The 13854-nt window shown below is 48.6% G+C and overlaps 1 protein-coding gene across 3 annotated transcripts in view; it reads left to right on the top strand.

Annotated features, from left to right (window-relative positions):
• TTC28 (tetratricopeptide repeat domain 28) overlaps positions 1 to 13854 on the top strand; it is a 144410-nt gene that overhangs the window by 107747 nt on the left and 22809 nt on the right. For all 3 annotated transcript variants that reach the window (XM_068161731.1, XM_068161730.1, XM_068161732.1), the window contains 7 exons: positions 2918 to 4259; positions 4628 to 5151; positions 6544 to 6653; positions 6905 to 7034; positions 7463 to 7681; positions 9961 to 10126; positions 13451 to 13591. In XM_068161731.1, coding sequence (XP_068017832.1) covers positions 2918 to 4259; positions 4628 to 5151; positions 6544 to 6653; positions 6905 to 7034; positions 7463 to 7681; positions 9961 to 10126; positions 13451 to 13591 — 2632 coding nt within the window. The remainder of the gene's footprint in view (positions 1 to 2917; positions 4260 to 4627; positions 5152 to 6543; positions 6654 to 6904; positions 7035 to 7462; positions 7682 to 9960; positions 10127 to 13450; positions 13592 to 13854) is intronic.

Genomic DNA, 13854 nt, shown 5'->3' with positions numbered 1-13854 from the left:
GCTTTACTGGTGTCTTGCTCAGGTTGCAACTGTGTTCATCAGTAAGGCAGAAATGGAATTTGTGCCATTTTTGGTGCTTTACAGTGTGTAAGGCAGTAAAGGCTGTCTGTGGCTGTCTCCCCTCATGTCTACTGGGTTCTTGAGTCTGTTCTGTTGTATCCTTGGGTGCTGTTCCAGAATGCAGCCTAGCTGCCAGACCAAAAGATTCTCTTTTACTTTGAAGTCAAAAATTATAGTTGTTAGAAGGAGTCAGAATGCTGATGTTCTGAAGTGACAGTGTGTTTCTGGATCCTTCTTCCCTAAGTGCCACAACAGATGGGTGACAACTCGAGCACTCTAATGTGATAGAAGACTCCATGGGTGAGGAGAGCACAGCTTTGTTCTCTGTTACACTACTTGGATTTGTCCTGGGTAGCTCCTGGTAAACATTTTCTCACTGTTTTTCTCCTTTCTTGGCAGCAAAGAGGCTGACTAAAACATTTAAATCTGTGAAGGTTTCATCTCCCATTCATCTACAAACCTCATTTTTGTTTTGAGGAATGCACACAGAGTATATTTGGTAGGTGATGATTTTGGAGTCTGAGTCAGACCCTTTCCTTCCTGGGACCATCCTTTGTGATTGCTCTGGGCAAATGGTGGAAACATACCAGGAGGTGCCTTGTGGGATCTCTTACCAGGTTCCTTTTTTTCCCCAAGAACAACATTAAATTTTTAGGTTAAATTCTGGGATTTCTCTTTTTGATAGACATAGTATCCAGACTGAAACTCCAACCAAGGAGTAGCAGCACTGACTGTTTAAGTAACCTGGTGTCCTAATCTCTAGTATGAATTTTTCTCACTGCCATTTGCCTTCAAAACCATACTCTGTGTCTGACTTGCCATCTCTCTCTCCCACTTCTTTTCCTTCATGTGGGACAGGAGAGGTTGATATTTTGGGGCAGGAATTCCTATTATCTCCATCCTCAGATACTCCTTCTCTTATTTATCTTCAAGTATAATATGAAGTGGCAGTGAGAGGGAGTCTGGGTTGGGTCAGCATCCCCAGCACTCTTCCTCCATTGTGACTTCCTCTGTGTTGAGGGAGAGGGGTAGTTACAGTTAGCATAGGACCTCTCAGTAGCATCTTAATCTTTCATCCACTGCTTCTGTGGACAGTTGTCCACAGTATCCTGAGTTGTCAGTGGCATTTTAATGGTGACCACTGTGCACTGACTTTTCTTGTTCTTCACAGTGGAGTTTCCTCAGGGTGCTTGAGCTTTGAGGCTGAGCTGTGGCATCCTGTCTGCACACTAGACCCTCCTAAATAAGGGTCCTGGGGGTACAGGATCCTTGGGCAGCACTGATTCTGCCTGCTTCCAGCTCAGAAACCTCTTGCTGTTTCCAGGGGAATGGTTTAGCTAATTCCATCCTTCTTTAGATTCTGCTCAGTGGGACACTTTTCACAGTGACTGTTTTTGGCATGTTCCAAGTTACGTAGCTTTGTGTGCAGCCCAGTTCCGCCCCCTTGTAGTTACTTTGTGTGTGTTCTGCAGAAACCTTCCTCATGGGCTGTGGTGCAGCAGTGTGGCTGTCTGCTGAGTCCTAGCATGGGCCCTGTCTCCAGGGAGGAGATGGAGGGCCAAAATATTTGTGGGGTCACTTAGCTTGGTTCATCCCATCCTGGCTGCCACTGCCTTCCCTCCTCATACCGAAGGAGACATCAGTATGTCTCAGCCAGAGATGGCAGAGCTAGCACTGATCAATGAGAGCTGCAGGCTCGTGGGAGCTGAGCAAGTATTTGTCCGGGAGCTGAGCTGAGACACCAGGGAGCTAGTCCCTCCTGCCAGGGGCTCTAGCTTTGATCGTGACTGCAGTGCAAGGGGAGAGAAACCGTCAGCAGCAGCTGCTGGTTTGTTCTGCCTGCATTTTCCACATTGCCATCTCCTGAAGCCTGAGTCAGTGTGAACACGAGCAGGGCTGGGCTACTTGATGCTTCTGTCCAAGCAAGTCAGACTCTTTCGTGCTGACCTAATGGAACTTGGGGTTTCAGTTCTACAGAAATCTATAAATAAATGAATAAATAGATAGATAGTATCTGTGAGGTCCAAATTGCCTTGGGAAAGCAAACGTCAGCCAGTTCCAAGTTCCAGTTCCAGGCTGGCTTGGAAAACCTCAGTCATCAAATTTCTCTTTTGAAGTAGAAACCATGAAGATGCAGATGTGCTAGGGCCTGATCATAGCACTCTGCTCTTGATGGTGACTGGGGAAGGCAGCTGACCCACCACCTCTCTTTCCCCCCAGCATGTATTTCTGGGCATGGATATGGATGGAAACAAGAAACTGTTTTCCTTTATGAGCAGGGAAGGGCCTAAAGTGGTCTTCAGGTATCAAGTGACTGTTGCAGCTCTGCAGGATTTGTGTTTGCAGGGCCTACTGCAGTGGCTCCTAGATCTCCAGGGGTGTTCATGTGTGTTTGCAAAGGAGCTGCATTATTAGCTCAGTTAAATTGAAGAATAAGTTGTAATGTTAGCAGATTCCCACGTCTCGTTGCAGGTACAAGGTGATTTGGCTGAAATAGAAAAGGAAATGCTTTCTCACTCAGTTTGTGGAGGATGAGCTCTGCAGTCACCAGGCAGCACTGATGGGGGAAAAAATAATAAACAAAATAAATAGAAAATGTGCATTTAATAAGGTGCAAGTGTCCAGTTGTGGTGACTGTGTGTGTCGTGGGTAATGCAAACCCTTCTCTGGGCCTTGCCTGTTAGGGGCAAGAAAACAGTTCCTCTGAGAAGAGCTGTGCCACGCTGGCATGCTGCAGGGAAGGGACAGGGCTGCAGGGAAGGGACAGGGCTGCAGGGAAGTCCTGGCATGGCAAGGTGTTGCAGAAGGGTTGGCACGGAGGGCTGTTTTCATTGAGCCCATTTCTGCTGCTTTTCAGGGATCATTCACCAGATGAAAGGCGACTATGACACCGCGCTGCGGCTGCACAAGACACATCTGTCCATAGCCCAGGAGCTGAGCGACTACGCGGCCCAGGGCCGGGCCTATGGCAACATGGGCAACGCTTACAACGCCCTGGGCATGTATGACCAGGCTGTCAAGTACCATCGGCAGGAGCTGCAGATCTCTATGGAAGTCAATGACCGTGCCTCACAGGCGTCCACGCATGGGAACTTGGCGGTGGCCTACCAGGCGCTGGGTGCCCACGACCGTGCCCTGCAGCACTACCAGAACCATCTCAACATCGCCCGTGAGCTGCGGGACATCCAGAGCGAGGCGCGGGCCCTCAGCAACCTGGGCAACTTCCACTGCTCGCGGGGAGAGTACGTGCAGGCGGCCCCCTACTACGAGCAGTACCTTCGCCTGTCACCAGAGCTGCAGGACATGGAAGGGGAGGGGAAAGTTTGCCATAACCTTGGCTATGCCCACTACTGCCTTGGGAACTATGAGGAAGCTGTCAAGTACTACGAGCAGGATCTTGCCTTAGCGAAGGATCTTCACGACAAGCTGAGCCAAGCCAAAGCCTACTGCAACCTGGGCTTGGCCTTCAAAGCCTTGATGGACTTCAGCAAAGCAGAGGAGTGTCAAAAGTACTTGTTGTCACTGGCCCAATCTCTGAACAATTCCCAGGCCAAATTTCGAGCTCTGGGAAACTTGGGGGATATTTTTGTCTGTAAAAAAGACGTAAATGGTGCAATAAAATTTTATGAGCAGCAACTGAGCTTGGCCCATCATGTTAAAGACAGGAGACTGGAAGCCAGTGCCTATGCAGCCTTGGGCTCTGCATACAGAATGATCCAGAAGTGTGACAAGGCTTTAGGTTACCACACGCAGGAGCTGGAGGTGTACCAGGAGCTGGGAGAAATGCCGGGTGAATGCAGAGCACATGGTCACCTTGCTGCAGTGTACATGTCACTTGGGAAGTACACCATGGCTTTCAAGTGTTATGAAGAGCAGCTGGAGCTTGGGCAGAAGTTGAAGGACCCCAGCATAGAAGCCCAAGTCTATGGTAACATGGGCATTACCAAGATGAACATGAATGTCATGGAGGAAGCTATTGGCTATTTCGAACAGCAGCTGGCCATGCTGCAGCAGCTCAGTGGAAATGAATCTGTGTTAGATCGGGGCCGAGCATATGGGAACCTGGGAGATTGTTATGAGGCTCTGGGAGATTTTGAGGAAGCTATAAAGTATTATGAACAGTACCTGTCTGTGGCTCAGAGCTTGAACCGTATGCAAGACCAGGCAAAGGCCTACCGGGGCTTGGGCAACGGGCACAGGTAAGGAGCACTGTGGGTGTGGGTGGCAGACAGCACAGTACAAGTGTGGATGGAGATGTTGTGTGGGGTGTCCTTGTTTGGCTGCTGTGCACGGGGATGTGGTGTAGAGGCGAGTAACAGAGCCCTCTGGGTGTGGGGGGACTGAGCTGCCTGCTCCAATAATGGAGCTGATGTTGCTCTGGCCTGAGAGGAAGAGAGCTTTGTAGGGTGGTAGAAAGAGGTTAATTCAAAGGAGGCAGGGATGGCTCCTGGGGGAAGTGTTTGTCTCTGCCTGAAGGGCTTGAGCTGGCCTCTGGGGGAAATGACAAATCATCTCCTTCCAAGAAAATACTGGCAAAATAAATGCTGTTGTTTTCCTCCCTTGTTAGGGCTATGGGAAGTTTGCAGCAGGCTCTGGTGTGCTTCGAGAAGAGGCTTGTGGTGGCACATGAGCTGGGGGAGGCATTTAACAAAGCCCAGGCCTATGGGGAGCTGGGCAGCCTGCACAGCCAGCTGGGCAACTACGAACAGGCCATTTCTTGCCTGGAGCGCCAGCTGAACATTGCTCGAGAGATGAAGGACCGAGCTCTGGAGAGCGACGCTGCCTGTGGCCTCGGTGGGGTCTACCAGCAGATGGGGGAGTATGACACAGCCCTGCAGTATCACCAGCTGGACCTGCAGATTGCTGAGGAGACCAACAACCCCACTTGCCAAGGCCGGGCCTACGGGAACCTGGGCCTGACCTATGAGTCCTTGGGCACCTATGAGAGGGCAGTGGTGTATCAGGAGCAGCACCTCAGCATTGCAGCACAGATGAACGACCTTGTAGCCAAAACCATGTCCTACAGCAGCCTGGGGAGGACTCATCACGCTTTGCAGAACTACTCTCAGGCTGTGATGTACCTGCAGGAAGGTGAGAGGCTGAATTATGCAACACAGCATGTAGTGGGAGGTGTGGGAGGTAGGAGGGAGACCTGAAGACGTAGAGAGCAGCGAGGTACCATGAGCATGGTGCTCAGAGGATGTTTGGCAGTGGTCTCTGGTGCAAATGTGCTTGCAGATATCCGTAGCCATTGTTGAGTATCTGTGAATCACTGGCCAAGGCAGGCTGTTACGGTCAGCAGACCAGGTCAGACAGAGCCTTTCTGATGTCCTGCAGAGAAAGCATTGCAGAGCAGGATCTGTGCCTTCTTGGAGGCACCTCAGCCAGCTTTGATCCTGAGCTCAGAGTTTGTGCCTGAACCTAGAGGATGTAAGCCTTCTCTGTAAGTAACACTGCATACCCGGAACTGGCTGTGGGAAAACCACGTCAGGTCATGATGGATCTCTCTGATCCTGAGAGCAGGTCTCAGACTGATGTGTGCCTTGTGATAGCCACCTGTTTTTTTCCTTCTGCATTCAAGGGTGAATGTCCTCTAAGCTGTGAGTGAAAGCAAGTGGTGTTTGATAGGAAGGTGAGGGAGGTTCAGCCCTTGGTATCCAGAAGCCATCTGCCACTGTTGAGCACTGGGTCCAGCACTGGCTTGTGAGTTGCACTGTTGCAATGGTCTCCAGCATGCAAACAGCATCTGTTCAAGGTGGTCACAGCTCTCTGATGGAGGAGATGAGCAGCATAGCTGGAGTGTATGAGGCTGGAAGCTGAAGGATTAATTATGTCAGTTAGTTTTTCCTGAAACTGACCTTGGCAAGATTCCAGTATGCTGAGGGAATTCAATTAAGTTGGAAGAGGAGAAATTAAATGCAGCTCCTTCTCCTGGTGTGACATGGAATTCCTGAAAAGCCTGCAAATGCTAGCTGCTGCTGAGCTGCATGATTGTGGCCAGGGCCCCTGCTCCCCAGTCCATGAGAAAGCTGAGGTACTTAAGAGAGGTGTTCCTGTTGTCAGCAGGGCCCACTGAAGCAAGGGGTTTGGAGTGTGGTTCAAGGAGGGACACCACAGGAGGTGCTGCTGGAAGTGAAATGAGCTCCAGGTCATTCATGCCAGGACCCTGCCCTCTGCTCTGGCTCAGTTCATACACCAGTACCTGAGCCTGCAAGAGGTGCCTGTTTTGGCTGTTTGGCAGCTCAATGTGATTTTGTTTGTTTGTGTGGCTTTTAAGGCTTAAAAGTTGCAGTTCCTGGTAGAGGCTTAGTGAACGGGTCTTGGGGGACTGCAGGAGTCAGCTCAGGTAGGGAGGGATGAGTCCATGGCAATGTCTGTCCTGCTGAGGCACCTCTTGTGCTGATGCCACAGCACACTCAGTGCTGTAGAGGCAGGAGTGCTTGCTGGGCTACCTGGCCCCCTCTCACCCTGTTTCCTTTCCAGGACTGAGGCTGGCAGAGCAGCTGGGACGCAGAGAAGATGAAGCCAAAATCCGCCATGGCCTTGGCCTCTCCCTCTGGGCGAGTGGGAACCTGGAGGAGTCTCAGCACCAGGTACTGTGGACTGCCCTATGCCTTTTGGGTCATTTTTCTCCCCAGGGGAGGGAAATGGCTGGTGCATCCTACGGGGGGGTGTGATGCACTGAGCTGACTCAGGCCCATGCACCTTCTGCTCCATCAGAAATCATCAGTCCTCTGCTAGGGAAGCTGCCTTAGAGTGTGCTTGCCCTGGGCCCTCCTGCTTTCCCAGCTAGTGCTTTGTGCTGTGTCTGTAAGGAAGTCACTGTGGCTGTTTTCCATCCCAGCTGTACCGGGCCTCGGCACTGTTTGAAACCATCCGACACGAGGTGCAGCTGAGCACAGACTACAAGCTGTCTCTCTTTGACCTTCAGACATCTTCCTACCAGGCCCTGCAGCGAGTACTTGTCAGTCTCGGTAAGAGATGCCATCATACAATGACCTGAACTCCAAGCTCATGCCAAGAGTTCAGCTGAAGTTGAAGGGGGTGGGCAGTTCATGATACATCTTTTACTCCTCATCTGTCTGACACAGCTGAGCATCTCTTTGCCAGGACAGAAATAAGAGTGTCCTGCTTTGGGTGTCAGGCACCTTTGTATCTTCTTTCTTGCCTCCTCCATTCTTTTGCCTCTCTGTGGCTCATTCTTCAATGCACTGTGTTCTTACCTGCAGCCAAGATGATCTGTGGGACTATTCCAGCACAGAATACTCTTTCCAGAAATAAGTGCTGTGACCCTGCTTCTCCAGGTTTTAGTTGGGGTTGGAATAGCAGCTGTCCCTGTTCCCTCACATGGTGCTGCAGAGCACGTGGCTACCAGGTCTGAGTGATGGCTTTATCTTTCCAGGTCACCATGATGAAGCATTGGCAGTAGCAGAGAGAGGACGAACGAGGGCATTTGCTGATCTGCTCGTGGAACGTCAGACTGGGCAGCAGGACTCTGATCCCTATTCTCCAGTTACCATTGACCAGGTCCTGGAGACTGTGAATGGCCAGAGAGGACTTGTTCTCTACTACTCACTGGCTGCAGGTTATCTGTACAGTTGGCTGCTGGCTCCTGGGGCAGGTGAGGTTCTTTTTGGAGATGAGAACCTGTGAAAATGCCTTGCAAAGGGAAAACTGCAGCCATTGGGGTAGCTAGGAATTAATCTGGGACCAGAGTGAATGCACAAAAGGGAATCCTTCCCATCTAGTGCCTTAAAGCTGAATAGACTGAAGACTGTGGCACAGCCACAGCAAAATGACATAGAAGTGCTTATTCAGGCCTTTGATGTTCACCTGGAGATGGAAATGTTTCACGTGTTTAATATTTCCATTTTTCAACCTCCAGCCTGTATGTATTTCCCACAGGGCAGAGCAGTAATGAGATTCCAAGTATGTTGGCTTTGTGACAATCTTCTGTGCATAAGAATCCCTCCTTTAATTATATTTCTGTGCTTTATCCCTCCAAAAGCTTTTGACATTTATTCGCTGAAGTGGATTGCAGAAAACAGAAGGGCGTCCCCACTCCCTGATATGCCATTGAACTGCCTGATCCTCTGAATTCTCCTTTCATGAATGTGGAAACACTTATCACAGAGGAGCAAGGAGGATTAATTTGAAGAGGATTGCTTTTTGCAGGCAGCTGTTGTTCATTATCTAATAAAACGATGACTGTAGATTTTCACGAGTTCTTTCTGGATATAATTTAATAATTGCAGCCCTTCACCATGACAAAGCTAAAGAGATAAGAAGCACTCTTTAGACTGCACCAAAAATGCTTTGGGAAGGGAAGCAAACATTCACATGTGCCTGACCTTAGATGGGATGGCAGTGATTGGAAGATGGGGTTTTGGGGGATGGAATAGAATAGAATACAATAAACCAGGTTGGAAGAGACCTTCAAGATCGTGTCCAACCTATCATCCAACACCACCCAACCAACTAAACCAGGCAACCAAGCACCCTGTCAAGTCTCCTCCTGAACACCTCCAGTGATGGTGACTCCACCACCTCCTCAGGCAGCCCATTCCAATGGGCAATCACTCTCTCTGTGTAAAACTTCCTCCTAACCTCCAGCCTAAACCTCCCCTGGTGCAGCCTGACACTGTGTCCTCTTGTTCTGTTACTGGATGTTTTACCATGTAGAATGTGTGAGTGTAAGATGGTCTTATCCTGCTCTGCATCTCAGTCACTAGCTGGCTCTTCAGGCCTGTAATTAGCTCAATTAACTAGTTAGCCAGTAATACTGTAGCATTAGCAGCAAGCTGAGCTAAGAAAATTATATGGTTTGCCACTAGGCTTCATGGCCAGTTTCCTCCTCACTCAGACTGGGTCTTGTAGGAAAGCACTGCTCAGGTACATGGGTTTGTGACTGCCTCCTTTAAGACCCTGTCAGGTATTGTGAAGGAGAGGGTCTGTTGTGCTTCAAGTATTCCATCTGAGCAGCTTTGCTGGGAGCTCTTCAGTAGTGATTCCAGCCCAGCCATGGTCACCTCTTCTTGTTTATTCAGTGCTGATGGAGAGAGCTGCTTCAGTGGCAGGCCAAGATCCTCGTTACCCCACTGAGAGCCTCTTTGCTGGCTCTGTTGGCTGCTGTTGCTGTAATTTTTATTCCTCCACTCTTCTTAACTGGTTTAATAATTTATGCTGTCAAGGCAAACAGGGCACCCAGGGCAGCCTTTTGCCGTTGATCACAGGCTGTAGAATTAATTAAATGGGGAAGGATACGATGGTCTGAGTGGAGGAAGGTTTTATCTGTGGCAGTAGTTGAATTCTTCACAAACCAGCGAGTGTCCTTTATCTGGTTTAGCCATTGTGAAAGGCTGGCTTTTAATATTTAACTGTGCATTAATCCATCTTTTTCTTTCTTGCTATATCATGTATTTTCATGCATATGAGTGAAGTGAAAACTCCTTGTGTGATGTGAGGAGGTTCTGCTCTAGTAATAACACTCCCTGTTCAGCATTTGAGCCTTGTGTGTTCAACTCACCTGATCAGAGGCTGCTAATAGGTATTTTTGGTGCACATCTCTCGAAATGTGAATTACTCTGGTAGGTGCTTGGATGAAACATCTCTTTTATAATTTATATGAGAAGGGTGCAATAGCAAATGCAGCCTGAGCATCTCATAAAAGCACTGCTCTGCCTTTGTAGCCCTGAGCCATCATCTGCAAAGTACAAATGCAGATTTTAAAAGCAAGGCTGTAATAATGCTGGAAGAGCCCCGTGGAGACATGGCACGGATTGCTTTGCCCCACTTGTGCTGGAAATGCCAAGTGCTTGGGGCTCTGCCACTTCCTAGGCAGTTGCTGGCAGCCCTCTTCCTGCTTTGCAGAAGTAACCTCGTGGTTCTGGTGCCTTGCAGGAATTCTGAAGTTCCATGAGCATTATCTGGGTGACAGCCTGACGGAAAACGCTGGGGACTTCCAGGAAGCCAGCAGCGTGAGCCTGCAGACGATGACCAACTCGGCGCTGGAGCAGTTCATCACCAGCGTGCGCGAGGCGCTGGGCGTGGACTCCTACTACACCCGGTAAGCTGCGGGGTCAGACCCCCTGCACCCTGCTCTCCCACCTGGAAGCAATTTACAGCAGTCTGGGGTGAGCTAGTCTGAGAACTGGCAGTCAGAGCAGGGGCAAATTTTCATGGCAGCAACAGCAAAATAAAAGGCTTAATTTTTGTATCCCTGGCTAGTTTGCTGCCAAGTAACTGTATCTGCACATGCAAACATGTTCTGAACCCATGGGCTGGGTAATGAAGCCATAGGCTGGATGAGGAGGCAGGTGCTATGTCTGGCTGTGTATGGGCAGATTCCATCCTGCTTAGAGTTTCCAGTGTAATTAATTTCCTTTCAAGGGTTTACTTAATGAAAAACTGGAAGTACCATAGGAATTCTACTCCCTTCCAACTATGTTCCCTTGTGGCTGTAGCTGAGTAAATAATTCACAGCAAATTAATCCATCTGATGAATTTAAGCAGAGAGAGGAACCTTACCTCCAGTCCATTACTTAGAGGTCCCACATCTATATTTCCTGGTAATTTTTCCTCCTATGGGTTTATCACAAGCCATATTTTTTTTGCTTACTTGTGCCCCATCTCATGACCTCCTGATTTATCAATTGGATGAGTACAAGTACAGTGTCCCTGCTGATATTTGCAAGCAGGTTTTTTTGGAATGCTTCCACCTGAGAAGCAGAGTGGGGGATGTCCCTGTCATCATTTGCTCTCTGTGAATGGAGTATGCAAGGTAAAGGATGTGGTGACAGCTTGCTGTTGTAAGTGAACCTTGCTACGTAGCTGTAAATGTCTGAGCTGAGATGGACAGCATTCATCTAGAGGAAAACTTCTCTGCTTCACTGCCCTAGTCTCCAAAGCAGGAAGCAGTGTCAGTGATCCATGTGGTTCTGCAGCTAAAAGCTGGATAAAGGCATGGGGCTGAGGTTCAATTTCTCTCCTGAGGGATAGCTGCACAATGATTATCTTTTTCCTTTCTGGTAGCCAAAATGGTGGCTCTGCCACAGTGAGCCTATGGGCAGCCATCAGATTGGACTCACCTTGAGACCTTTCCTTTGTCCTGAAATCAGTCAGCTTCCCATTTTGTGACATTAGTGACCAGTCTCGCGAGGGCTTTGGCAGGACTGTTGTCTGCTGAGTGCAGTAAACAACACATGCCGCTGAGATGGGTCTGTGCTTTACTCCTACTTTCCAACTGTCTCAGCACTAGGAGTTGTGACAGCTACCTCACCTCCAGAGACCCCCCCACCTCTGAGTGCATTGGACTTAGAGTTGTGTCTCATTTGGATGCATTTTGGATTTGTACCTTCTGAATAGGTGCAGCACCTTTTGTGATGGCAAAGGTGGCTTTCTGAAGGGAAATAAGTGTTTTTCACAGCTGATGGCATTATTCATTCCACTGTGAGCACTACCAAACTGCTTGTTAGTCTAGAGTTCCCACTGAGTACTCTGAGAAAGAGCAAAGTGTCTCTCAGCCAGCTGAGTACTTGAAACATAAGGGGCAGCCATGCACAGAGGAATAGCTTCCTTCACATTAAAGCTCTGAGAAGCTACAAGTACATAAGCAGAGCTAGCTACATGATCATAGCCATGAAATTAGTGCTAACATATAAATGGTGCATTTAGGAAGTGGCCTATCTGTGGTGGTGGTGGTGTCTAGGGCTTTTGGCTTCTTAGGTAAAGTCTGTTCTGAGATTTCTGCTTCTGTACCCTTCATTCCCACCTTCTGAATTACACGTTTCAAGTCTTGCTTGGAAATTAGCTCTGTGATTCCTGTTAAAGGCAATATCAAAAGTTACTCCCTCCAGCCTTTCTGTTTGCTGGGGTTTGCAGTTGTGTTCTGGATGTTGATACTTGATCCACCTCTGTCTTGTGTGTGCATGTGGACTGTGTCTGTATTTTTCTGGTGTGAATACTGGCAGAAGGATGAGAGGGGGAAAAAAACCTTAGAATGAATTGGTTGCATCTACCCTTCTCTTAAAGCATCAGCATTGCATGCTTCAGAAGGTTACATCTATCTCCACATGTTGATGGTTGAATCTTATCTGTAGATGTGGATGTACACAACTGAAATCTGCAGTTGTGTCTCCTGTAAGAGATTTGCAGATACTGTTCTCAGTTCCATTAACCATTTGTCACCACAGATTCTCCTCCTGGCAAAGGGAGTCCTTCAGTCTTTAGGTTCTGGGATGAGTTTTTAATTTACTGTGATGTCAGCTTTCCTCCTCTCTTTGTGGTGATGGTAGTGGTATGGTTTTGGTTAGGGATTCTGGGTTTAATGCTTGTCTCTGAGATCATTGGGCTGGTGTGGTATGATCACAGGCAGAAGCTCTTTCTCCACTTCAAAATTACACCCAGGGAGTTAAATAAACAAATCTTGTGTGTTCCATGTGGGTGAATGTCATGTTCTGCTCTGAAACTTGTTTCCCACATGAATCTAGCGCTTCCCTACAGCACTGCTGACTGCCACTGTGCTCCAGCTCACCAGACCCCAAGAGAAGCTGTCATCTGCAGGCCCTGGAACCTGTTCACTGCCTACCAGCAAAGAACAGAGGGATTTAAATACATAGAGCACTCATTACTTTCAATTTCTCAGTTCACAGCTTGCTGAAGTGCACTGTAGTATTGTGCTTTTGGGTTCAAATTGAAGTGCCATGGCCTTCCCCAGTGCTGTAGGCATCTTTGCTTTCCCCTTTCCCGCTCCTGGAGAGGAAGGGATGCTATCATCAGGATTGTGCTGTGTGGTGGTGTTCAGTTCCACACTGCAGCCTTCACTTTCTGCTGGGAATGGTTCCTTTCAGCTGGTCTAATTAAGCTGACAACACACATGTGCAGAAAAATAAAGCATGAGGTTCTTGCAGCTGTCCTAGTGGCACTGACAGAGTAGTTTTTTTCCCCTTTCTGCTTTCCCTGTCTGTGTAACAGGAGCAGCAACACAGCTCCCTTTTTTATGTTGGGCTTTGCAGTGAAGGAAACATACAGAGCTTGGAGGTGTTCCTGTGGAGGTATGAAAGGGTGCATTAACACTTGTTCCCAGGCAAATTAAGGGCTTCATTGGTGTTCCCTTCAGACCTACAGCTTGAAAAGTCCATACATGCAGTGCATGGGAGTCCTGTAGCTCCATCAGCGTGGAGAATGCCCAAGAGAAGGAGTGGAGTTGGGATTGTTACTTGCCTGTATGCCTAACAGGAGGTGGTGATGCATTCCAAGGGAAATTTGAATGTAGCATTTGGTTGATGTTGTAGCTGAAAAACATTTTCTCTCAAACTGTCTGAGCATTTGTCACAAAGCTGTTGCTGTGTCTTGCATCAGTGACTCCTTCACCCTGCTGTTCTCCCTGCAGAGCCTGTGCCAGCAGCGAGACTGAGAGTGAAGCTGGGGATATCATGGACCAGCAGTTTGAGGAGATGAATAACAAGCTGAACTCAATGACTGATCCAACTGGCTTCCTGAGGATGGTCAGCAGGAACAACCTCTTGAACAGGTGAGAATACAGCACTGTACTGTGGGCATCAGTAAGCAAAAAGAGGCCTCTTGGTGAAGGACTTCTCTCTGAATTGCAAGTTTAGGGTGCAGCTGATGCCAGTACTCGTGATGTCCCTGTTGTCCTGAGTTATAGGGGTGCAGAGCAGCAAACTGATACTGTCCTTTTACAAGTTGCAGTAGCCACTCATTCCTCACAGCATGGATGTATGGAGAAAATGCAGCATCTCTGCATTAGGAACAAGGTCTGTATGTTAGTTCTGT

The sequence above is a fragment of the Melanerpes formicivorus genome, unplaced genomic scaffold, assembly GCF_026170545.1.
Source record: "Melanerpes formicivorus ecotype bairdi unplaced genomic scaffold, bMelFor1.0.p_v2 SCAF_60, whole genome shotgun sequence".
NCBI lineage: Eukaryota > Metazoa > Chordata > Aves > Piciformes > Picidae > Melanerpes > Melanerpes formicivorus.
The sequence above is the reverse complement of the archived record's forward strand: the minus strand, read 5'-3'. Positions and strand labels throughout refer to the sequence as shown.